This window comes from Emys orbicularis, chromosome 6, assembly GCF_028017835.1.
Source record: "Emys orbicularis isolate rEmyOrb1 chromosome 6, rEmyOrb1.hap1, whole genome shotgun sequence".
Taxonomy (NCBI): Eukaryota; Metazoa; Chordata; order Testudines; family Emydidae; genus Emys; species Emys orbicularis.
This window is the reverse complement of record NC_088688.1, coordinates 80,117,415-80,145,197: the sequence shown is the minus strand read 5'-3', so window position 1 is coordinate 80,145,197 and position 27,783 is coordinate 80,117,415. Positions and strand designations below refer to the sequence as shown.

The window sequence follows — 27,783 nt, the reverse complement described above, 5'->3', positions numbered from 1 at the left end:
AATAGACATTTCACTTGGGGGTTTTTAGAGAGAATATATGATCTCAGCTTGATGTTTTCAGTTTGTGCTTCTCTGTGTTTTATGACTGAACTGTTAAAATCAGAATGACACCACCACCTTATTAAAAGCCCTAAAGATTTTATGATGCATTTCACAGCAGGCTGACCTTCCTACTGAACAGGTTACCATGCACAGAGCCAGGATGTGGAGTGTTTCACAGCTTTACATGCCAGAGAAAATCAGAGAATATTTATTGATACAGGCCCTATACAAATTACACGATGTATTGACTGGTGCATACAAATGTACACAGAGAAACAGAAAGACAGATAGATAAATAGGGCCAAATGCTGAAATCCTTACTCAGGCCACACTGACACTCAAATCATGAGATGTGTTATGCACCCATGGGAGTTCCAGGTGCACAGCACCTTCCAGGATTTGGCTAAATGAGAGATTTAGCTTGAGAACTCGAAGATTTGGCCTACAGCTAATACTGTTTTTCTGCCTATTGAAGAAGGAACCAATTCTCTTCCCCAATACATGAAAAAATAGTCTCCTTGGAGATATCACAATATCTTTGTATGATTGGCAGACTCTGCTTACAAATGGGGCACTTCAGAGCAGAAGAGAGGTTCTTAACAGAGATAAGTGGGGGAAACATGTTCAGCTCCTGCCCGCCCTGTGCCTAGCTCAAGCCAGCGCTCTTAGTCCCTCAGTTTCATGAGCACTGATGGTGGGATTTTCAAAAATGCTCAGTGCTGACCTAATGCTTCTGTTGACATTAATAGAAGAGTCATTAGGACAATGCTGGGAGAAAATCCCACCTACATGTTTACTCACTGGGGTTGTGCAAAAAAAGGTAAAGGAGAAATTTTGCAAAATGGTGATCAAGAAATCCAACAAAATTAGACCAAATTTCACACTGCAATTTTTTTAAAATTGCATTCTCATCAAAATATTTGTTTAGGAAAGAACCTCTTCCATCCTCTACTGAAGACTGGTATCAATGAATACCTAGTGGGCTGTGTTCAGAAATGATGGCTAAGGTGGCATAAACTGGACTCCCTGGAATTTAATTAGATCTCATTACACTCACTTAGACTCTATTAGACATACTAACAGACATTTGCTGGTGTATAAGTGAGCCTGAAGTTATAAATTGATATAGGGAGTAGTCCAACACCTGTTCACACCATCCTGTTAGCTGCTAGTAGGAACACAGAACACAACAAGTACTTCCCGCCATGGCTGGTCGACTGGTGTGGAGTAGCCAATGGGGCCATGGCCTTCTGACCCATCCATACCACAGAGAGATAAGTAGCACCCTAGCAGGGAATAGGCCCAGCATGTTGGTAAGCACAGGGACTACAACTATGCCTGGACCCTATGCAAAAGATGAAAGGCTCTTTGTACCTCAAACTTCTGCAAGGGATAGACACAGTGTGGCCTATCATTGTTTCTGATTTGTAAGGTCAAATTACAGCAAGACTTGAATCTCAAATGAGAAAAATAGAAGCCACAACTGTCTTTAGAAACACATGTGTGCAGCATGGAGATTCTCGCGTATATCGTCCTGTCTCTCATGAAAGTGGTTTGTGCTTTCATTCTGATTTGCCTGTGTCTGTTTAAATGCATGTAACACAATCTCCAATGTTTCTTCACAGAGGCAAACATTTAATTTTGGCAACACTAATAGCTCTGAATTGGCTGTTTTTCTTCTTTGGGGTTGTTTATGTTTTTTTATGGTTGGTTGGGTTATCCCCACATCCTGTGGATGCCTGCACTGGAATTGCATGTGGAATGTGGTGATGGTACCTATCATTGTTGGCAGAGATACTACGGACTAACCCCAGTGATTAAGTTACTGTGGACTTCAGCAACTGGGTTGTGTACTGTTTAAAAGGTATGCAGGAAGGTGCTTCTTTCAGAACTTTCTACCCCTCTATAAGGGAAAAATGTTGTTATGTTCACTTTTGCTATGAAACACATTTGATGGACATTTTAACTGCAGCTAGGCAATGAAAAAGATTAATTTCTTCTTTTGAATTAAAATGCTTTGAAAAGAAGACAACTGGTAGCCCAGTTCAGAGCTTCAAGACAACTGGTAGCCCAGTGATCCCAAATGGATCAGCGCTTCTTCAGTGACCTCATCCTATAGCCACCATTGATCCATCTCACCCCATTATTGGTTCTCAAACTATCTCATTCTGCAGACCCCTCAGCAAGGGGCCTGTACATTACTGGGGGTACACTGGGCACAGTATGAGAGTCCTTAAACTAAACCATTTCTCATAGGGACTAAAACATCTTTCAAGAATTGAACTGCCACCTTTACTTTTGATTCATTATCATTTAGGTGACATAACTGACAAATCTATAAAACACTTTGAATTATATCACTGATGATATGCTTCCACCTGCTTCCTAGTGTTTCCTTTTGCTGTAAAATCCTTGGTACAATTTGGTAGAAGTGAGTTTTACTTACCGTTCCCCTGTGTAACCTGGACTGCAGTGACATTGCCCTGTTGCTGAGTCACATGTCCCTCCATTGTGGCATTGACACTCCTGGGAGCAGTTCTTTCCATAACGACCCTCTGGACAAGGCTGACCACAGACTGTGCCCTGTTTACAAACAGAATCCAAATGTTAGGCTTGGGACTGCAGCTGTGTGGAGAAGAAGAAGAGAAGGGGCTTGGAAAGAAGTGAGGAGATTAATGGGATCTTGTATCAGACTGCTTATGCTCTTCTAGAAAATGCCAGATTCATTTTTAGCCTTAAACACAGAGTATGTTTTGTCAAAATGAAAAAAGTAATGCAACATTTTTGTTTTGGTCAAAAAATGAGAACCAAAAAAAAGTTCATTTGGGTTTTCACCACATACACTCTTTTCAAGTAGAAAAGGAGAGGAGGGGACAAAAACTAAAAAACGTTTCAATTTTCATATTATTGTAAAATTCTATGAAATATTCCAAAGAAAGCCAAATTTTTTAATTTTGTGTGAAGTTTTTCGCAGAAAATATATTAGCATTTTCTGAGTAGCTTTAACTAAAAACAAAACACAGCAAGAGCAATAGACATCAGTAGGGAAAGAAGACTGAGGGTAACAGCAATAAGATCACATGGTACATGTGTACAGTTGGATGGTTTGGAATCTAAACTTTAAATGTTTCCCTTTTAATTATTTAAAAATTCCCTGTCACATCATTTTAACTCCCTTTCCACAGCCTGCCAGAAATGGTCACCCGGGGCTCACTGCCTATTATTTTATATATTATTTGTTTTGTTTGTTTGCCCCCTTACTATATATAGACAAGCTCCAACCACCCTGGTATCTAGCATGATTAAATTTGTTGGTTGTTGGATATAAACTGTTGAAACAATGGCCTCCGTTCTTCTATAGCATTCGCTTCCCCATGTGGGGCTGGGAAACCAGTGGAGCCTCTCATGTTTGCCCTTGTGGTAGGAATGGGTCCTTGCTGGCGTGAGGTGCAAAGGGATAGAAAGTCTATTGATCAGTTATGAAGCGGATGTTCTGATGTCACTGTATTCCTGGGCTATGAAGGTGCCACCAGAACCTGTCCATTACCTACTTTTCTTTTAAGAGGGTAGCATCATATATTTGGAAACACATGTGAAGGCCACCATAGGAGTATTTAATGGTGCTGCTGTTCAAAATGTAACAGTTATATCAAATTATATCCACAAGGACATCACTTCTGATCAAGTTCCAAAAGATGCTGTTTGCATGCCTGCAGAAAGCACATTTTCCTTTTCCCACTCTTTGAAAAGGTTAACAAGGCAGTCCAGAATTTATATTGGATTTTGATCCCTTGTGGTGGTACCATGTGCTAAAATACATTTCCTTTTGTTCCTGGCTTCAGTCACACTGTCTTTGCTTTTCCAATTAAACTTTCTCCTGAAGTTGCCTGAAATCCACAAACATGGAAATTTACCCAGTTTATATTTATTTTAGAAAGCAGCTTTACCATCCATCCAGGTGGGCAGGCACATTCCCCAGTCACATGGTGACACACTCCTCCATTCTGGCATGGACATCTTTCTTCACACTGTGGCCCATGTTTGCCGGGGGGACAAAGATCCTCACAGCTAAACAATTGGTGCATAATGAGTATAATTGTTATTTATATGCAAAGTTCAGTCTCTCCCCCTCTCTTAGGCAAGCACTCAGAAATAATGGGAAATAACCTTTATGGGATCAATGACATGAACATATGGAAATAAAATTAGCAATTAAAAAATTGTAAGTGTATGCATCTTTCCTTAAAGATATTTCTTTCTAGAAAAAACAAGTTTGGTCTTGGTATGGACAAAGATTAAAACTCTCTGCTAGAGAGATTAACCCAATCAAGTGCATTTTTCTATGCTTAATTTTCCACTACAGGGCCAATCTCTGTTGGCTGAATTTTATAAAACTTGGACAGAATTTGGACCATATTTTATGGGCCAAACTCATTCCTGCAGGTACAGGGATTGCAATTTGTTGTCCCTTTTGCCTTCCAAGAGGCAGCTGCTTTGGCAGCAGTGTTCACCTTCTAAGCTGGGCATAGGGAGCCGCTCTATTTAGCAGCCAAGACTTGACATGAACTTCACTAGCAGAGACTCTTTAGGGAAAGCTCTGAATCAGGACACTGTTGTCTTGCATGGCCTTGTTTCCTCTTGGGCCAGTCCTGTTCCCTTATAGACTGTGCCAGCTAGTTTTCTACCAGGAGTTTGTGCATGCAAACAGAGTGCTGCCCATCCAACTATCTATTGCGTGTGTTTAAATACTCATTCATATGCCCCCCAAAATGTGAGCATATGTACAGAGAATGGTTTGAAAATTTGGGCTTAATCCTTAAAATTCAACCCCCAAATCTTAAACTGTTGACTGCTACCTAATGCAGCCAGGACATTAACACTCAAATTATGGGATGCATCTGCCCTGTCCCGATATTCCATTGCAAGAAGTAGGCTGGAGATGAAGTGGTTAATTTAAACACAAATCTAAAAGCTGAAGTCAATTCTCAAACTTATACTAAAACCTAAATGTAAACCATACTACTCATTAGTGAAGATTCATAACCTCAGGAATGCTTTTGTACAAAGTTGCTGGTGCTACCAGTGCAACAGCTGTACCTTACCAAGAGCTTTTGCTTTAGCATTTTAATAACATTCATTGATAAGTATACAGAGGGACTTATAATCAGATATAAGTATTGGTAAGTTTTAAAAGAAGCACTTGCAGCATAATGTTCACATAGGTTACTAAATACTAAATATTTTACCCTGGGGTTAGTGCCATGCCAAACCCGCCTTCCCAAGAGTAAATAATATACCCTCTGCTTACAAAGCACCAGTATATCCAGGAGGGCATCTGCATTCTCCAGTCACATGATCACAGGTGGCTCCATTTTGACACTGACATTTTTGGTGGCAATCATTTCCATATGTTCCCTGGTCACAGCGTTCCTCACAGCGCCAGCCCTTGAAACCAGAAGCACAGTGGCAGGCTCCAGTGATGGGATTACATAAGGCTCCATTTTTGCACTGGCAGCGACTACTGCAGTGGGGTCCCCAGTGGTCACTATCACATGCTGAGGAAGTGGAAAGAAAATGTCATAGCACTTCTATAAGCATGCATGGTGCAATGCAGAAGACAAGATGGCTTTTTTTATGACACAGAAATGGTAGTGTTATCCTTGTAGAGACACCCTCTACAAGGATACCAGAGGCCTGGTCCACACTAACCCCCCACTTCGAACTAAGGTACGCAAATTCAGCTACGTTAATAACGTAGCTGAATTCGAAGTACCTTAGTTCGAACTTACCACGGGTCCAGACGCGGCAGGCAGGCTCCCCCGTCGATGCCGCATACTCCTCTCGCCGAGCTGGAGTACCGGCGTCGACGGCGAGCACTTCCGGGATCGATCTGGGATCGATTTATCGCGTCTAGACAAGATGCGATAAATCGATCCCAGAAGATCGATTGCTTACGGCCGGACCAGGAAGTAAGTGTAGACCTGCCTGATTTATTAAGTGTCTTGATAGCCAGATAGGACTTAATTTCCTGTTTACAAGTATATGCCTTAATCTGCACTTAAAATAAACTGAAACTTCGTCTACAGTGAAATAAAGGTAAGTTCCAAATTCCTTCAATGCATTACGATGTGAAACTGAAATTATGATGATAGTGAATCATTAGTTACATGGTCAAAGGGTCATATTCTCCATCTGGCTACTTACTTCAGTGGAGTTGTATGAGTATAAACGAGAGCAAAATTTAGCCCATAATCTGACTTTGGAGCCATAAACATATATCAGAATCCCACAATGAAGTTATTCTATGTAAAGATGAATTCATTATAAGAGGATCACACTGCATGGCAATTCTTTAAAAGCGAAACTTCCAACTAGTTTACATACTTACAGCTATTTCCTTTCATGTTTTACAATACTATTGGTTGACAGTGCTTGTAAGCAATGTAATAAACATTCCATCAAACAACAGAAACTAACTGTTATTTGGTTAAACAGTATGGTGATCTATACCACAGACAGTAAGGCTAACGTTTAATATTTTGAGTTAACCCAATTTGTTTTTATAATCATTCTACTATGTATTTTTGTTTTCTACATTCTACTCCATCAGTAGTAATGATAGTAAACCCTACTCAGAATCTTTTGTTTTCTAACCTTCAAAAGAAATCTTTAACAGTAAGAAAAGATTTGGTTAAAATGAGAAATAGGAGTTTTCAATAACAAACCAGAAGATAAAGGTCACCTACAGTTCACCAGAAATGTGCTAATCATAAAGGTCAAAGGATCTGCTTTTAATTTTTATGTTCTGCTGATAACAATAGTGCAGTGGTGAAATCTCAGTTGCAATCACTGGATGCCCTTAATGACTGACCACCATTGTTCACTCAGTCTTCTCCTGGGGCAGAGCAGCCAAGCAGAGAACAGACCTACTTTCTTAGAGCGAGACAAAAGAACTCAAGACATCTCCTTGGGGTAAGAATTGCTCTGCTATAGGAACTGATCACTCAGACTACACAAATAAACAGGATTAGGGTCCTTTAAGGATTTTTTTCCTTCTGTATGACTTGTGTCCTGGTTAATTCCTAAGAGCTATGGCATGCTTTGAAGTGACAGTTTCCTCTCAAACAGTATTTTCCTAAAAGGTCACTGGAACATGCTTTCCACAATGTAGCTATTGTTTATGTACACATACCGTGGCTATATATATATAAATGGAGTAAACCAAACATGTAGTAACTGCATCTCTTTCATTTCTTCATTCTTGTCCCCTCTCTTCCTCATTTAGCTATTTAAACATTCATTCTTATGTGCTGGACTATCTGTACAGTGCACAATGTATTTCACACAAGATGTATGTCTTCCCTCATTATAGCTCACAGATAAGCCCAGGCCTGGCAACACAATATTTTGAAAATGTCTAGATGGAGGAAAAGTAATCCTCATGCTGAATCAATCCTCAACTTCTCCTCAGGAAACCAACTGTTCTGAGAGGTATGTATGTGTGCAGTGGATTTGTGAGACAGACAGATGTTCTCTCGGGACTGTATGGAGGCCACCAAAATCATTTTCTTTCACACCCCATCATGGATTCATATTACAGTCCCACTCCTGCTTCCAATTGAAAAGGACAATTCAGCCATTCCTGATAGAGAAATTAAAAATAAACTTGAACGTTTTGGAATGTTTGAAAAACCCTCTGTGAAGAACTGAAGGATTTAAAATTACCATCAGACAGCAGCTCTTTCAAATAAAATAAAATGAGCCATATGCATCCCCCTGGTGGTGTTACATCAGGGTGAACTTGGCCTAACCTTTCTTAATATAAAAAGCACCACTAGGCAAAAAGAAATTTATTTTTGGCTTACAGTTTGCAGCTTGTATTATTTTACCAATTGCTGGAAGTGGGATATTTGATGCAATCCACCAACATTCACACAGAGGTTTGGAGAGAGAGTTTAATGAGTCTCAAAGACATGCAGACAGCCTTTGCTACTGTATACCTGCCACAGTAACAGTACCAGACAATATGCACAATGGCAGGATTACCACAAACTGTATCATTTGTGAAGCATTGCAGGCCTTCTGCTCCATTATAATGCATTTTAACAGCTACATCATCAGACTGTCCCTTAGAGATCTACTGAAGTTAGAGATGAACATAGTGCATCTCTAAACTTGAACTTTTCTAGACTATTTTACTGTAAGAGGCATGTGCTGCACATTGTATGAAATTTTATTGGTTTCCTGGTGTGCTTTTCTCATTTTGTTTGCATGGGGCCTATTAAAATAAAAACACTAGTGCTCACGCTTTAGTTTTCCAGTCTCATGGTCACCCTCTGTAGAGAAGGGTGAGAGGGTGGGAAACAAATATTGACTACCTAGTTATTTCACTATAGCATAATGCCAGAGTATTTTACCAGAACAATTACTGCTGTAAGGTAGTCTATTACACTAGGTCTGTCACTAGCCTACTCTCTAACTGTGAGTTATGGGCACCACTTCAGAGAAAGCTGAATGATTAATGGGATTAAATAATATTCTTGCACAAGATAGATAAATTGCATACTTTTCTTCTGTATATCACTCTAATCAATAAGGTCTCTCATAGGAAATTAAAGTGATTTATCAGAAACAGATACTTAAATTACAATACACAAAACAAATATGGGCAAAGGGAAGGGGTAGAAATGCTTCCTGTAAAGAGATTTGTTTATTTTTAAATTATCTTTGGAGGCTAAACTTACCAAATATTACATCAGCCTATTTCTACTCCTGCCTCATATTCAAAAACTAAGACAGGCTGGAAGTCACACAGCTGTTAATCTGGTAAAAAGAGTACTCTTTGAATTAATGAGTATCCTCAGGTTACAAACTGTCAGCTAGAGTTCAATCAGAATAGCTACTATAACAACCGTCCTTACTACTCCAAGGTCACACACACACACAGACAAACACACAGGGGCAGAAGAAAGTGTCAGCTAGAGACTTCTACCAAACCGTATTAGGGTAGTAAGTCATCTTTCACAATGTAGGGCATAAGGGAGGGGAAAGAGTACCACACAGTAAAAAGAAATAAAAGTCCCATATTCAGAACTGTTTCAGCAGAAAATAATAAGACTCAGCACTAACAATTCAGGGAATTGATTTGAGTCCTATACCAAAGCAACTCAGAATCTATGCACCAATGACTGCTCTCTCAATGGGTCATCATGTTCATGAGCCTCAAGAACTAAGTTTTGAGATGTGTAATGTGAATGGTAAAAACTTGTTTCTTTAATGTGATTATATTAATGTATTATCATGGACCTCACCAATCAGTAGCTGATGTTGACAATAGCGATGTTCTATTTGCAAAGTATTTTCATCATTATTCCTAGTAGCTAGAGAACGTTTATTCCTTATTGGGTGAAATCCTAGCTTCACTGAAATCAATGGCAAAACTCCCACTGATTTCAGTGGGGCCAGGAGTTAATCCCTGGATTTATAAATAATGAAACAATATTTTTCAAAATATTCTGGAACAGATCTTCACTGTCATAGCTCCATTGACTTCAATGGAGTAATCACAATTTGCACCAACAGAAGATTTGCCCCACCATATCCATATTGCATATATTTGGTCTAATCTGATCTCAGTTTCACGGGCACAGCCTCTTCAAAATACCAAACACCATTCCTGCACACACTATATGCAACCTTAGTTTTCTCAATTTTAAATAAAACACAGTTTTCCAGAGTTACTGTTCAAAGTCAACTCTTTTGTGGGAGTCATAGGGATCTTATATCCTACATCTCACGCTGTGGGAAGAAACTCAGAGAAATGTTTGCCAAAAACTGCATAGTAGACTTTTTCGCAAAGAAAAATATTTGGTGCCACTTACACAGTTTGTTCATCTGAGAATAATATCTTTTTAGTCCCCTACTGTATGTCCTCTGTACATCACACAATGTTACAAATATAGGACAGCAAACATTCCTCTCAAAAGGCTCTCAGTAAAAGTGAAGGCATGCCTTTGGGAATAAGGGCATTATATTATATAAACCCTCATTTAAAATGCATCAGTATGATATGGAACCCTAAGACAATATAAAGTTACCAACATAAAAACAAATTATAAATGCTCTCTGAAGCGTAGTGTCAGATGACAACTTTATGAACAGAAATGGTCCCAGAGCTTCAGTTGCGAAGAACCTTCTTCAAGGAAAAAGCAAAGGAAGAAAATGTGTGATGCAAATTGGTACTATTCTTGGGGCTTTTGTATGATACTTGAAGATTTAAAGTTGAGTATTTCATATTATAATAACTTTAATGCACATTGTTATTATGCTAGACCGGTCTCATTTTTATGCACATGGCTTATCTAGCCTGGAAGTGACTTGCAAATTAGGTAGGCAAGGTGTCCTGATATTTTACAGTGTGAGAAAGGAATTTGTATAATTAGAAGTACACCTTTTTGGTTTTATAACTCTTATATTCCTTATAAACAAAAACAATGTGTCAGTCCAATTTTAACATGACCTGATCTCTGTCTCTCTATGTTGATTGCGCTTGAGAAGGTAACAAAAAGAGAAGCATGAATGAGTCCAAGTTTATTCCTGACAAATCCATCTTGATCACATGTAATTCTGAGCTTCTCTAAAGAATGGCATATGATGAGAGCAAAATATGGCTATCCAATCAAGTCAAAGAACATTTCAGAAGAAAATTCCCCTTAGAAACTCAACAAAGACAACTACCTTACATGTACACTATAAAGTTACTTATATAATGTCATATTCAGGATGCAACATGTTTATGGCAAGTTATTTAAAGGTCTGACTTTCTTGTGTTTTTCTTTTTTTGCTAAGGCAAACATGGATGTTAAAGTAAAGAATCATACTAAAATTAAGATTTATTTTTCTTAGCATCTTTCTTTGTTCCTATCAGATAGGTGGTACGGAGATAACAACATACTATTTGATTCTGGCTCAGAACTGTTCCTGGGATTGTACAGCAAAACATTATAGTATGTATCTGGAAACAAATGCCATTTATACTGCTGCCAAAAACAGAAGAGACCTTTATCAGAGTACTAGACTAATATAATTTTAATCTCCTTTCCTGTGATGCCTGAAGTAATTGCACAAGTCTAACCATAAAACACATGTATGAAAATGTGTTTTTTGCAACCACAAATTGTGGGTCAGAGTGAGCTGCTCACTCATTTGGGAATGTAATTTTGGCAGCCAAAAATTTAAATAAATAGCAACTGTAAAAGTGAAAAATCTCATCCCCTGTCCCTCTAAACCTCCAAACATAATTTCTTTAGCTGAGTTCAAAAGGTCGAGGTCTATGGTACATTAAGGTTGCTTTGCACTGCTTCAGCTGTGCAATAACTGACTTAACCAGCCTGTAGCCTGGGCATCATCTTTGACTCACACTCAAACCTCTCTCCTCACCTTCAGGTTACATCTCAATCTTGCTGATTCCTTCTGCATAACATCTCTAAGATATGTTATTTCCTATTCTTCCACACAGCAAAAACTTTTGTCCAGGCTCTCATCATCTCTTGTCTCAGTTACTGCAACATCTTTTTTCTCTGGCCTTGACAAATACAATCTTGCCCCACTCATATCCCTTCAGAATGCTGCTGCAAATATAATTTCTCTAGGCTGTCACTCTGACCATGTCACTTCTCTCTTTGCCTCCCTCCATTGCACGTCTCTGTTGCATCACATATAAACTATGTATCTTCTCTTTCAAGGCTCATTCACTATCAAGATGTCAACTCTTGCCTCCAATTGGCCCAGGGTGCTAGCCTCCATTGGCAACTTGTTAAATTTTCAAACAAGCACCTTTGTGCTTTTTCCCATGCTGTTCCTCACACTTAGGAGGAGCTCCTCATAAACATCCAGAAAGCTACTTCACTTTCCTTCTTCTAAACACTCCTTAAAACTCTCCTTTGCTGTGATGCCTACAAAAACTTGACAACAACTAGGCTGCTGGTGTGCTGTGACCACTGCCTAATGTGCAAACTAATACTGTCTCACTGTTTCCTTGTACTTCCCCATCTGTCTATGTCCATCTGTTGTCTCTTGTCTTATACTTGGATTGTAAGCTCTTAGGGGCAACGACTGTCTTTTGTTCAGAAGCACCTAGCACAATGGAGTCCTGGTCCATTACTAGGGCTCCTAGGCACGATGGTAATTCTTCTTCAAGAGACATCTCTGATATGGAAATTATCAATTGTAACCTCCCGCCTTTATGATCATGACAGAATTGTAAAATTTCCACTCTCCTTTGGCTACCAATCCATCTGATGATATTACCAATGTAACCGGCTCTCTTTCTTTCTCTTCCTGGTTTGCCTGCAATCTTGCCTGATAGCGCAAGTGCTAGAAGAAGGTTGCTCTGCGATTGGAGAGTTATGTGGCCCCAAAAATATGTTATTCTTTTACCTAGGGTCTCAAGTAATTGTGCTCTTTCTAAATTCATCCTTCTTGTCACATCTTCATTCGTAGTTTTGTTTATCCAGGAATGTTTTTAACATTTTTCAATAACACCAAAACTTGAATGCTCTGGATTCCTTTAAGCGTCCACCTCTCACATCCATTCAGGAGAGCTGATCATATGTAGCACTACTTCAGCAATCTAGTGCAGATGTGCAGTTTTTACTTTTGAAAACAGAAGTCTTTGGAAATCGTTAAATACATTTTTGCAAGCTCTATTCTTTTTTTGATTTCTTCATCACATCTTCTGTCTGATGTTACTGGACCCACTAAATAGGGGATCCCACTATTCACTTGTTCTAGCACTTGACCATCAAGTTATAGGCATTGCCTACCTTATGCATCACTGTATTTACTCATTATAATAGTTTGTCTTTCTAACATTGTCATTCCATATTTCTTGCTGACATTGTTCACAGCAATAAGCAAGTTCTGAATTTCTTCCCTAGGTGAAGTGATACAAAATAGATCATCAGCATATCTTATATTGATCTGCATGCCCTGGTAGTGTCTTCTAAACTTTGCCTCATTGTACTTTCTACTATTAGTTGTGGAGATAGAATGCAATCTTGACTTACATCTTTCTTGATAGTTCATAGTTCATTCAGACTGCTGCAGACTGTCCCCTATACAGGCTTTCTATTAATTATATATCTTGAGAGTCAATATTAGATTCTTCAAGAATTTGTATCACCTTCTTGTGTTTGATTTTACCAAATACCTTCTCATAACTTACAAAGAACATATACATTTCCCTTTGTGCTTCTCACATACTCACATAAGATCCTCAGGGCAAAGACTGCCTCCCTCATGCCTACTCCTGGGTGGAAACCAAACTGACTTCTGCTAATTCTTGTCTCAAGATGTTGATGTAGCCGCGTGCCAACAATTTTCAGCAAAACTTAAAGCGTGTGGCTTACTTGGCTTTATAGTGAAATGCCGTTCGGATTCTCCAGCATTACTAACCTTCAGTAGATGAACAAAGACTTAAAACGACCTGTGCTTCCACTCTCCTGAGCTGTGCTGAGTACAGCTTAGCCATAGCTTAGAATTTGAGCCAAGGTCTCTTCCCATAACACAGACAGTGAGAAAAGCCCTTTTTTTTATATTTCTGGAACTAATGTGTTTGAAATCCAAGTGTGGTGACTAGTGGCAGGTCTGCATGAGAATCCCAAATCCAAACACCCTGAAGTTTAGAGTTTAAATCTATATCCATATCTGAACTTTGTTACTCAGGCCCACCTCAAATACGAAGGAGCAGAACCCTTGTGAGGAACTATACTTTAAACAAGTCACTTCAACTCTACATAGACAGAGGGCATCCCATCCACCTCTCTGAAGTCAATGGGAGATTTGCAAGTGAATTAAAAATCAGGATGTAAATCCTCTTATATGTTGCATACATTAAAATATGTTCAATGTACTGTCCAAAAGATACTCTAAGCTTACAGTATGAAGCCAGAGAGGCTGTGAGTTATGTCTGTAACATTTTCTAGGCTTTGGGTAAATCACAATCTTTGCCATAAAACTGGATTGGTATTCTTTTTGGGTTTTTCCTCTCCTTTGTCCACACGGAGGTAGCAGAGGAATATTAATATCCTTTAAGTAACGTATACTATGGTAATATATCATGCAACTTAGACCTTGTAAAACTGCATTTTGAATGGCTTTATATCCTATGGTTCCCTGATTACAGTGTCATTAGCCTCTGTGGAATGCTCAGTCAGACAAAATACAAAGTACCAAAAAGGTACAATAGGGTAGAGACTATTCTCATTGATGCAGTATTTTGGACACAAATTCTAAAATGTTATTATATGACCTAGATTGTGTCAAGAACAGTAAATGGAATAATATCCATTCATTTACATGGCAAAACCTATGGCAAGAATGACACTGTCACCAACCTTATCCAATCCATTCTTATTACACAACTCTGAGTGCAATCTTGTGACTACTCAACTCTGATACCAGGGTTTGGTTAGTTGGATATTGAAAATAATGTCACTCCTTTCCTTTAGGCTACCCTCTGAGGAAAATTACTCTCCTGAGTGAAACTTGAACCAAATAACATTCAAGTTCATCCTAAATTTCAAATCAACCACATTCAAGTGGGTTCAAAATTTGATAAAACGCGTAAGTCCATCCCTACAAGTGGCATCAAAACCTGCATGTTACTAGGGTTACAAGGTGGTAAAATTTGGAAGCAGAGATCTCAGAATTCAATTTAAAGGGCTATAAATCAAGGCCAGCTATGCTGAATATTCCACTCTGAGAATCTTTTTAAAAGGCTTCAATTAAATAAAAACAAGAGATTATTCTCCATATCATTTTTGCTATTGTGATCTGTATGGTTACCTCAGTAGGCAAGAACTACATTCTTATGACAAATATAATCTTCTTCTTTAGAAAAATCTTTCTTAATAATTATGAAGTATTAATGCCTTTTATTAAAAGACTTATTTTTCCTACATCCCAGACACAGAAGTACTTAGTGGTTTTTGTAGAACACAACACTTCCTATTAAATCTGGATTTCCTTTAGAATCTTTTGTTTATATCTGATTTCATTTGTTACATTGAAGGCTTTCTACCCTGAGGCATATTTTTCATTCTTTCTTATTGTTCTGTATAAAAGAAAGGATTTTTATTCAAGACTTTTTTTTTAACTTTGTAAAAGCTTTTTGGTCTGTGAAGTGGAAGAACAATGAAAATGTGTTTTTTAGACTCTGTAAAGGACTGGAACTGTATGTCTTTCACATGTCATACATTTCACAAGACTCTTTAAAATATTTAGGTCCTCAGAACACAATGGTGGATAGCTGTTAAGGAAAAACATAGACAGTCTTTGGTGCTAATTTTACTGTCCTACTGACATGAACCCTACTCACAATAATAATTATTGTAGAGAAGGTTAAAAAAATCATATGAATTTGAGTATAGTATGTAATCAGATCTTGTATGCACCTCATTGCAGGACCGGGACTTGAATTTTTTCTGCCCTGTATTTTGAAGTTCTTAATTTTTAATACAGTAACTAACCCTATAGTCCCAGTGAAACCATTGGGAGCTTTGTCTGAGTAAATAAGACAGGATCAGTCCATTTGTTGATAGAACTAATCAAATAATGAAAAAAATTGCTTTTGCAAATACGGTTCACCAAAATTCACCACACATTGTTCACCATCTACTGAACTGATCAAATTCCTAAACAAACAAAAGTTATTGGATAAAAAATTGCCAAAATTTGCAATGAATATAGACCTGATTCAGGAAAGAACTTATGCATGACTAAGCACATGCTTCAGTGCTGTCCTAAATTGGGGCCAGTATTTGCAGTGAATTATGTAACCAATTTTAGCAATTTTTCCCCCTGGTATGGAAATGGTACAACTTGTACCATAATTGGAACAAATATGGAACAACTATGGAACAAATATGAGTGAACCTCTTTGTATTCAATTTGGAGCAAAAGCAATTAGTTGTTCTAAACCATAGTTTGGAACAACTAACTGCTTTTGCTCCAAATTGAATACAAAGAGGTTCACTCATATTTAGGACCCAATTCTACAACCCCTCACACTAATAACCCTTACTCGTGTGAGTAGTTCAACTCAAGTCAATTAAATTAAAGACAATACATTTATTTTGGTTTCAATGGGACTATTTCATAGAATCATAGAACATTAGGGTTGGAAGAGACCTCAGGAGGTCATCTAGTCCAACCCCCTGCTCAAAGCAGGACCAACACCAACTAAATCATCCCAGTCAGGACTTTGTCAAGCTGGGCCTTAAAAACCTCTAAGGATGGAGATTCCACCACCTCCCTAGGTAACCCATTCCAGTGCTTCACCACCCTCCTAGTGAAATAGTGTTTCCTAATACCCAACCTAGAACTCCCCCACTGCAACTTGAGACAATTGCTCCTTGTTCTGTCATCTGTCATCACTGAGAACAGCCGAGCTCCATCCTCTTTGGAACCCCACTTCAGGTAACTGAAGGCTGCTATCAAATCCCCCCTCCCTCTTCTTATCTGCAGACTAAACAAGCCCAGTTCCCTCAGCCTCTCCTCGTAAGTCATGTGCCCCAGCCCCCTGATCATTTTCATTGCCCTCTGTTGGACTCTCTCCAATTTGTCCACATCCTTTCTGTAGTGGGAGGAGGGCAAAACTGGACACAATACTCCAGATGTGGCCTCACGAGTGGTGAATAATCACTTCCCTCGATCTGCCAGCAATGCTCCTACTAATGCAGCCCAATATGCTGTTAGCCTTCTTGGTAACAAGGGCACACTGTTGATTCATATCCAGCTTCTCATCCACTGTAATCCCCACGTCCTTTTCTGCAAAACTGCTGCTTAGCCAGTTGGTCCCAGCCTGTAGTGGTGCATGGGATTCTTCCGTCCTAAGTGCAGGACTCTGCACTTGTCCTTGTTGAACCTCATCAGATTTCTTTTGGCCTTATCCTCCAATTTGTCTAGTCACTCTGGACCCTATCCCTACCCTCCAGCATATCTACCTTTCCCCTCAGCTTAGGGTCATCCACTCACAAATTATTCTTGTGAGCAAGAGTTTGCAGGACTGAACCCAATTTTGTATTAATTTTAGCAACCAGGCCATGAATCCAATCTTACTTTCTCTGATATTTTGAAATTCCTTTTTTGCTATTTTTAAGGGATATAGACTTTTTAAACAATTTTTTAATCTTTATTTAAAATATTTAGCATTTCCAGAAGTTAAGTTTTAATGTGGCCGCTTGAATATGTGCTGAGCTTCACCAGTGACCCTATTAATATAAACAACATTCTACATGTAAAATAATATCAGTGATAAACACTGTTTTTATGACAACCTAAAGTTAATCATATTTTTTCTCCTCCCAACACCTACTTACCAAACACCACTAGCTCCCTCCAGACACACTAAGCATATGCTTTAAAGATCATTTGGTAACTCTTGAATAGAAAGATACAAATGTTTCTTTCAGCCATAGTATGAGTGTATGTTAAAAAAGGTCTGAATAAAAGTATAGCTCTCATAAGAAAGCCTTTTTGTGACCATAAAAAACAAAACTACATATTTTAACACGGGGTATGTCATAAGTCAATTAGTTGTTTTAACTGATTTTAATACAGACACTAGCATTTCTAGTAATTAACTACACCATAACAGCTGATAAGAAATTTAGTTATATTTAAAAAATTACATGCTTCAAGGGAAATGTAAAGTACAAGGTAAAACCCACCAGAGGCTTATCATTAAGGCTAGTATTGCTAAGTGAAATAAAGTGTGCTATTGAAATTGTTAAATTACTGTTAAATGTTTAGAAGAAAGATTTATTGAGACTATCCCTTACACCTAAATGAACTTTAATTAAAAACAGGAATAAATTACTTCCAATTATTCATTTATTACATTTAATAGATAATGTTAATATATAATATATTTTAAAGCAAATTAAAGTAGAAATTATGGCCCTGATTCAGGAAGCATAATTATTCAGGAAGGTGCTTAAGCATATACTTAGTCCCACTGGATGTAAGCATCTGCTTACAGGGCCGGCTCCAGGGTTTTTGCCGCCCCAAGCGGAGGGGAAAAAAAAAAAAAGCCGCAATCGCGATCGGCGGCAGCTCCACCGCGCCGCTTTCTTCTTCGGCGGCAGGTCCTTTTCTCCGCCCCGGAAGAGCCCGACATGCCGCCCCTTCCCCTTGGCCGCCCCAAGCACCTGCTTGCTGGGCTGGTGCCTGGAGCCGGCCCTGCCTGCTTACCTCGTATAGAACAAAAAACCACCCAACTATTTCCATATTAGGGTCTTGGAGACCCCTAGTATGTCAAAATTGAAAAAAAAAAACATGGCATGCATTTAAAACTAACTGTATTGTAACCAGTGAATTATAAAACTATGAACAAATTAAAACTTTCCTAGATTCAGAAGCACACTACACAGTACTTGTGTTGGGGTCTAACTGACCCCATGATCAAACACATTTTTTTTTAAAAGCTACAAATTATACAAGTGTCAGGCTCTAACTGACGCTATGTTTAGACAATGAAAATAGATTGCAACAGCAACAAAATCAAAGGCACAAACACAGCAAAGTGGCAGTCAGTGGCCTAATACTTCGAGCAAAGGGAGCAAACAAGTAACGTGTTCTGAACATACAAAGGTTTTACACTTTGCACATTTTTGTGTGTTTTTCTGTTTCTTGTTCTGGAACAGATGGAACATCATCCTTGTTTCCTAGTCTCTGGCTCAGCAACTAGACGCTGCTTCCTGGGATCTCTATGGATAGCAATTCCATGCTTGAATAATAAGAATATAGCAGTAGGGATATACTACTGACCACCTGACCAGTGATAGTGACTGTGAAATGCTCAGGGAGATTAGAGAGGCTATACAAATAAAAAACTCAATATTAATGGGAGATTTCAACTACCCCCATATTGACTGGATACATGTCACCTCAGGATGGGATGCAGAAATAAAGTTTCTTGACACCTTAAATGACTGCTTCTTGGAGCAGCTAGTCCTGGAGCCCATGAGATAAGAGGCAATTCTTAATTTAGTCCTAAGTGGAGCACAGGATCTGGTCCAAGGGGTGAATATAGCTGAAGCACTTGGTAATAGTGACCCAAACATAATAAAATGTAACATTCCTGTGGGGGGGTGTAGTAGTTTTGGGCCGAGGTTCGGCCCTGAGCGGGGCTGTGGAGTATCCCACCGCCTTGCTCTGGTCCGGCGGCAGTCGGGGACCGCAAACCCACAGTTAGGGGCTCAGGCCCGTAAGCAGGGGCTGAGCCAAGAGGTCCGAACGCAGGCCCTTAAGCAAGGGCTGAGGCAGTCTATAGCAGCCCAGGCCTTAAGTCAGGGCAGGGCAGTAATCAAATAGTCAATCAGAGGCCCAGGTCCCTAAGCAGGGGCTGGGTCAGTTTGTAGCAGCCCAGGCCCTGGGTCAGGGTGGGGCAGCAAGCAAATAGTTAATCAGAGGCCCAGGCCTTAAGCAGGGGCTGGGTCAGTAGCAGATAGTCAATCAGAGGCCCAGGCCCTTAAGCAGGGGCTGGGTCAGGGTTTGTAGCAGCCCAGGCCCTAGGTCAGGGAGGGGCAGCAAGCAAATAGTCAGTCAGAAACCCAGCCTCTCTAGGCCAGGGAAAAAGGGGGAGTCTGCCACCCAAGGAGTGGGTGGCAGGGGGGACGCAGGCCCTCCCACTCCACTGCGTCCCAGCCCGGGGCCCTAGCAGCGGCGGAAACTCGCTGCTGTCAGTGGGGATCCTGGCCGCAACACACTGACATCGGCTCTGGCAGTGCAGCAGCCAGACTGGGGTCGGCTGCCCCCAGGCTACTTCCACACTCCCCCTCGTATGGTACCTGGGCCGTCCTAGTGTCCTCGGTACTCTCGACCAGCATCGGCTCCTCAGGGTACCGGGTGAAGGGCAGGCTCAGCTCCTCCTCGGGGTAGCTGGCACGAGGCAGGCTTGGCTCCTCCTCGGGGTAGCTGGCACGGGGCAGGCTTGGCCTGTCCTCCTCAGGGTAGCGGGCGAGGGGTAGGCTCGGCAGGCCTGGTAAGTCAGCAGGCCGGTCGCGGCCTGCAGCTGTCTCCCAAGCGGGAGCTCGGCCAGGGACATCTGCTCTCTCTGCCGGCGTGGGCTCCACTGAGCTCTGCAAGCGGGCTTTTATACTTCCGGGTCGGCACCGTGACCTCTGAGGGGCAGGCACCGGACCCGGTGGCTCCGCCCACGTCGGTATTAGGGGAGGTTCGGCCCTCAGCGGGGCTGTGGGGTATCCCACCGCCTCGCTACAGGGGGAAACACCAAAGCAGCCCACCATGGTAACATTTAATTTCAGAAAGGGGAACTACACAAAAATGAGGAAGTTAGTTAAACAAAAATTAAAAGGTACAGTGCCAAAAGTGAAATCCCTGCAAGCTGCATGGAAACTTTTTAAAGACACCATAATAGAGGCTCAACTTAAATGTATCCCCCAAATTAAAACACATAGTAAGGGGACCAAAAAGTGCCGCTGTGGCTAAATAACAAAGTAAAAGAAGCAGTTAGAGGCAAAAAGGCATCCTTTAAAAAGTCGAAGTTAAATCCTATTGAGGAAAATAGAAAGGAGCAAAAACTCTGGCAAGTGAAGTATAAAAAATATAATTAGGAAGGCCAAAAAAGAATCTGAAGAACAGTTAGCCAAAGACGCAAAAAGTAACAGCAAAAAAAATGTTTAAGTAGATCAGAAGCAGGAAGCCTGCTAAACAACCAGTGGGGCCACTGGACGATCGAGATGCTAAAGGAGCATTCAAGGAAGATAAGGCCATTGAGGAGAAACTAAATGAACTCTTTGCATTGGTCTTCACGGCTGAAGATGTGAAGGAGATTCCCAAATCTGAGCCATTCTTTTTAGGTGACAGATCTGAGGAACTGTCCCAGATTGAGGTGTCATTACAGGAGATTTTGGGGGGAAATGGTAAATTTAACAGTAATAAGTCACCAGGACCAGATGGTATTCACCCAAGAGTTCTGAAGGAACTCAAATGTGAAATTGCAGAACTACTAACTGTAGTTTGTAACCTATCATTTAAATCAGCTTCTGTACCAGATGACTGGAGGATAGCTAATATGACATCAATTTTTAAAAAACGCTCCAGAGGCGATTGCAGCAATTACAGTCTGGTAAGCCTAACTTCAGTACCAGGCAAATTGGTTGAAACTATAGTAAAGAACAGAATTGTCAGAGACACAGATGAATATGATTTGTTGGTTTTTGTAAAGGAAAATCATGTCTCACAAATCTACTAGAATTTTTAGAGGGGGTCAACAAGCATGAAGACAAGGGTGATCCAGTGGATATTGTGTACTTAGAATTTCAGAAAGCCTTTGACAAGGTCCCTCACCAAAGGCTCTTAAGCAAAGTAAGTTGTCATGGGATAAGACAGAAGGTTCTCTCATGGATCAGTAACTAGTTAAAAGATAGGAAACAAAGGGTAGGAATAAATGGTAAGTTTTCAGAATGGAGAAGTTAAATAGTGGTATCCCAAGGGTCCTGTACTGGGACCAGTACTGTGCAGCATGTTTATAAATGATCTGGAAAAGGGAGTAAACAGTGAGGAGGCAAAATTTGCAAATGATACAAAACTATTCAAAATAGTTAAGCCCAAAGCAGAGTGTGAAGAGTTACAAAGGGATCTCACAAAACTGGGGTGACTGGCAGATGAAATTCAATGTAGATAAATGCAAAGTAATACACTTTGGAAAACATGATCCCAACTATACATATAAAATGATGGGGTCCAAATTAGCTGTTACCTCTCAAAAAAGAGATCTTGGAGTCATTGTGGATAATTTTTTGAAAACATCCACTCATTGTGCAGAAACAGTCAAAAAAGCTTACTGAATGTTGGGAATCATTAGGAAATGAATAGATAAGACAAAAAATATCATATTGCCTCTATATAAATCCATGGTATGACCACATCTTGACTACTGCGTGCAGATGTGGTCACCCCATCTCAACAAAGATATATTGGAACTGGAAAAGATACAGAGAAGGGCAACAAAAATAATTAAGGGTATGGAACAGCTTCCATTGGAGGAGAGATTAATAAGACTGGGACTTTTCAGCTTTGAAAAGAGGCGACTAAGGGGGGATATGATAGAGGTCTATTAAATCATGACAGATGTGGAGAAAGTAAATAAGAAGTGTTATTTACTCCTTCTCATAACACAAGAACTAGGGGTCATCAAATGAAATTAATAGGTAGCAGGTTTAAAACAAACAAAAGGAAATATTTCTTCACACAACATGCAGTCAACCCGTGGAACTCTTTGCCAGAGGATGTTGTGAAGGCCAAGACTGTAACAGGATTCAAAAAAGCACTAGGTAAGTTCATGGAGGATAGGTCCATCAATGACTATTAGCCAGGAGGGGCAGGGATGCAAAACCATGCTCTGAAGTGTCCTCAGCCTGTCTTTGCCAGAAGCTGGGAATGGGCAACAGGGGATGGATCACTTATGCTTCTTATGTTCCCTAGAAGCCTAAGGAAGGTCTGCAATGTTCCTTTCCTGCACCAGTGGTTTCACCATTTCTGTACCCAGGTCCCTTAGAAATACCCATCTCTTACTCAAAGATTTATTATGCCATGTGTGATTCAACAAAATCCAAACAATATGTGCATTCAGATATGCAATGTGCATGTGCAGCAGTGAGTCTTTTCCCCAGAAATTCTTTGCCCCAACAACAGCATCTGTCAAGTGTGTGCTTGCCAGAAAATAGATTTCACAACTGTGGCTTCCTCAGAATCCTAGCAAGTGTAGGCTTCCCAGAAAATCAATTTGACAGTGTTATCTTCAAAGAAACTCAATTTGCTGGACAATTGTGGTGACACATAAGGAAAATGTTATCTGGGATGTCAATGACCCCACCCCACATCCCACCCTAAACCCCACAGGTGCATTTTTTTTAAAACAAAAAACACTGAATCTATGATGGTAAAAACAATGCTGAAATATATTGCTGCCTCAAAATAAAATGCCTGCATAATTAATTTGGGGTCTGACCCCAATATCTTTTGAGTGACTTTTTTGCACCACAACAGATTTGCAGACAGGTTGATATACAGGTTGTCCTCAGGAGAATCCCTGAAGAAAAGAGAGGCAGTGGTTTCATATTTCATTTAAATTTTGGTATGTATTTAGGGTCCAAGAGACCCCCAAATATCTTGGAAGCGTAGTACTTTCATTGTCCCCGTTCACTAATATTGAGTGGTCTAACTGACCCCATTACCTTTTTAGTGATCTTTTTTGCTACACAAAAACCACAACAGGTATGATGATAAACTAATGTGGAAAGACTGACCTCATCCCTAGTCTGAGCATACTTAATGTATGAAGAGGCACAGGTTTGGCATGAAAAATGTTTGGGCTTGTTGGGGCCAGATAGACCCCGAACATTAGGAGGGTTGAAGATAAACATGTGCTTGAGTACTTTCTTTAGGGGGGCATATATTATTTATGTCACTTTGTGCTGTTTGGAATGGATTTCTAAAGCTACTGTGGTTCATATTTTCATTCCAAAAGGTACTGTAAATCATTAGACAAGTAATTCTCCTAATTAAGGACTGGAGAAGAGCTCTGTATTTACTCCTGGGCTTAAACAATGGGGCCATGATTCAGCAGAACACCTAAGCATGTGCTTAAATTTAAGCAGGGGCTGAATTTCCATTGACTTCAGTGGGATTTCAATGCTTAAGTGCTCTTCCGAATAGAGATGGTCTTAAAGATATGTATAACATTAATCTTACGTGCCTTGCTGATTTGGGGCCTGGATAAGTACCAAAGCCATGTAGCATCAGAAATTTTGGTTCTGCAGCTAAGTTACCTATTACTTAAGCCACAGTAATGACTCTGTCCACTGTTAAGGTGTTGATAGTTTCCATTTTTGACCCCCAGCACTCCATCTAAATAGCTGGGAAAAGAAACCCTACATCTTAAGCTGAAGATTCTCATTGTTTCTAGAGGGAAAAGTTAGAAGTTAATCAGACAAAGTTGGATTTAAATTAGGGGAATTTTAGAAATTACAAGTAAATTGCGAGTTTTGGTGGCTCCTATAAGTAGAGCTGGTCAGAAATTTTCCAATGAAATAAAGTTTTGGAAAATGCCGATTTGTCAAGCCCAAAACATTTCACTGGAAATATCTGTATTCGAAAAACTTTCAGTGAAACCAAGCAGGGTTCCCACAGAACCCTGCCTGGATTCCTGGTGGGCTGCAGGGGACCCTGGTCTGCAGCTGTAGGGCAAATCCACCAATCAGACTGCCCAAGAGTCTTAGACCCTGGCACTCCAAGGCATATGAGATTATGGGAATGATGTGGAGGGATTCAGTGAGCATTCTTAGTGCAGACCAAAGCCTAGGACCAGATCCTTCCTTTACTAGTTGTCACTCGCACTTAACATAAATTTTAAAACGATACCAAATTCAGCTCTATGAATGAATCATCCTCTGGATTCTGTCATCCTTATTCTCATTGAGGAAAAGCTTCCTTATGAATTGTCCTATTGATTTCAGTGGAACAATTTGTGGTCTAAGAACTATTCAGTCTGAGAAAATGTTAAGAAAAGGAATTTCCTAATACATATCAGGAATCAATATTACAGCATATGCATACCTCAGTCACATACATGTCCCACACTGAGACCCGTGTGATCTATAATGCTATGTATCATTTCATCTGGATATCACTCTGTGTCCCCCAATCATGAAAAAAGGTAAAATAGCAAAAGGTAGAATCCACCAAGTGAAGATGTGTTGTGTTCATGTCTGTCTAGATGTATAGAAATGAACACAACACATCTTCACTTGGTGGTTTCTATCTTTTGCTATTGAGGAATTCGCAAATAAGGAATTTGTTTTACTTGTCAGAAATAAAATTAGAGTTTGCAGTGCACACTAACCCACATGAATCAGAACTCACAGTACTTGATGATATACAGTTTGATCCCACACCCGTAAGTGAAATCTCTGCTAGTGGCAGAACTACTCTTACAAGAAAAAAACTGCATATGTATGAGCTCTTATTTTATTTTATTTTATTCCTCTAATATTGTAACCAGTAAAACTTACACTACTGTAATTCAAGTTTTCACTATAACTGTTGACAAAAATCAAGCTAACTAAGAGACAATCAGAGGCTCTTTTTGTCAAATATTTTCATGTTTAATCCACCCCTTCCTATCATGATCAACCCTTCTCCTCTCCTAAATTCTGCCCTCACTCTGACCAAAGCAAACTGATCAGTTCATACTCTTAGCTTCATGAACAATTTTTCAAAGTGATCCTGACAGTGAAATGGATGTACTGATTCACTAGCTCCAAGGGATAGGTTCAATATGTCTTCTGTCCATTCAAATGACATTGATCTGTCTATTGTGTCCAGTCAATAAATCTTTATTAGAATAATTTACTTCACATGAATATCAGCTCTTGCACTGGAATGAAAATGTTTTGTAAATGTGCAACCTTTTAATCCATGTGGCATTTCTTTTCAGATTTATATTATCATCATCTCATTAATCTCTCTGCACCGAACTATACCGCAGGCAATACATTACCCAATGCCTCATAATATGTTTGCCAAAAAGATAAGATCTAAGGTCTGAAGAAAAAACATCTATACATATGACAAATTCATCAAGGAGATCTTAGACATAGCAGGCCTGAAGTCTCTGCTCATATTTTACTCAGGGACTGGTAAAAAACACTGATATTTTTACTGATTAAGGACGTCAGGATTTTACCTATGAAAATAGACTAAATACTGGCATGCAATAAAGAGCTTTCTCAATACAAGGGTTGAGAGTCACAGTAGAGTAATTCCTTGGCAAGACACCTAAAGTAATGTAGGGAGGTTTAACACACACACACACACACACACACACTCTCTTACTACAATGTGCAGCAAGAACAGACCTACTTATAAAAAGTTTGCAGTTGCTCCACTAGCAATCTAAGGAATTGGTGTTTCAATAAAGTTGAATCGTCTCCGTTCCTGGCCTCTCACATGAGTCTGTCACAGCATGTAGGGACCAAGAGTCAAGAACAAGGGAGACTGAAGAGAATCTCCTGCTTAGGGAGGGAGAATCTTATGCCTGCAATCCCTGCAATAAATCAGGGAGGGGAAAAGCTGATGAACATGTCCTCCCTCTTGCAGGGAATGAAGAAGAACCAAGATCCCCACTCTGTGGGAAGGATGGAGAGGAACCAGGTGCTCAGAAGTGCACAGGATACGGTTGGGAGAATACACGAATTTCCTTCGGTGGGTTTCCCCCTGCATTTCTAGAGAGAGTGGAGTTCAAATCTGCATCAAAAGTGAATTGGAGTCCCATGCTAGTCCCAAATGGACATTAGCTCATATCACACTGAGGTGAATTGGCAGTAATGGGTATGGGAGGAGGCTGCTTGCACAGCTGTAATATGCATGATACCTGAATCGAGTCAGTGCAATCATGTTGTCATTTTTAGAGAGAACATTATAACACTCAGGAAGTCCTTGTCTACAATTACCACCCAGCAAGCCAAACAGTCACAGTAATACAGCAGCCCAAGACTTTTTGAAATAAAAGTTCTGTTAACAGAAGACAGTCACACAATTGATAAATAATAGTCAAAATGCAAGTAGGGTTTGAAGAGGAAGAACAGGTGAAGAGATCCATTATGGGTCCAATTCTATCCTCAGATACCAATATGTGCAGCTCCGACATAAGGGCAGTGTTTGACCCTCCTTGATAAGGAATTGTATTTTTTGGAGAGTAGGTTCATTTCTGCACAATTTACATAACAGGTTTTATTCTTGAGTAGAATGACCATGCAAATAAATTAAACACCAAATCAGGATTTACCAAACAATAATTTACAACAAATTTCAGAATCCTAGGAAAATGTCTCCCTCTCTATTTTAAGATTTTATCCTGCCACCCATCTCCTCTGAATCAGAGCTTCAGCCATGCAAAATAAATTTGGATTTCATGGAGAGTCTCTAGCTTGTCTTACTTACTGAGTTAGATATCTAGGCATATATCATCACCACCGTATAATCATGTTATTTTATAACAACCCCAAAAGTTTATAAAAATAAATAATCTGATATATATATAATTTTATTGTGCCTTTGTTCAAACTAAAGAAAATGCAAGTCTTGGGACTCCATGGATAATATAGCTGAAAGTATATTGGGTGAAGAGGTTGGGTTTTTTTATATTATGCAAATGTTGATGAAAATCAGGTCTAGTAGTTGCCTTCCCAGTGTTACAAACTATTATTTATTTGGTCTGATTTCCACTACGGGTCTGTTTTAAGAGGCGCTGTCTGTCAACACAGATGAGGAGATTGCACAATTCTGTCATACTATATCTAGTAACAAACTTCACTGCTCAAATTAAAACTTACCCTCCCCTCTATGCTGGCCAACGATAATATTATTTGTTCCTAGAATGCCTATGAACAACTGAATCTTCAGCAAGACAATCCAATTAAAGCAACATCTCATTTAAGCAACATCTCATAAAAAAGCTGGATATACGCCAAACCCCATGTCCCAAACATTGCTTCAACAGTATGTGAACAAAATACCCTCTTCCTCTTTAATCCTTCCTAGAAGAACAACAGCAATCTGAAACAAATTTTTAGCAGTTAAATTTAGCTGTATTGGTATGCAAAAACTTTTACAGAGCATCACAAATATCCCATGAGATCACTCTATTCAAGG

General features: G+C 39.7%; 1 protein-coding gene across 2 annotated transcripts in view; it reads right to left on the bottom strand.

The window, feature by feature from the left end:
- Positions 1 to 27,783, bottom strand: part of MEGF10 (multiple EGF like domains 10) — a 106,686-nt gene that overhangs the window by 53,870 nt on the left and 25,033 nt on the right. For both annotated transcript variants that reach the window (XM_065406302.1, XM_065406303.1), the window contains exons 5-7: positions 5,351 to 5,597; positions 3,990 to 4,110; positions 2,489 to 2,625 (exon numbers count right to left, since the gene is read on the bottom strand). In XM_065406302.1, coding sequence (XP_065262374.1) covers positions 2,489 to 2,625; positions 3,990 to 4,110; positions 5,351 to 5,597 — 505 coding nt within the window. The remainder of the gene's footprint in view (positions 1 to 2,488; positions 2,626 to 3,989; positions 4,111 to 5,350; positions 5,598 to 27,783) is intronic.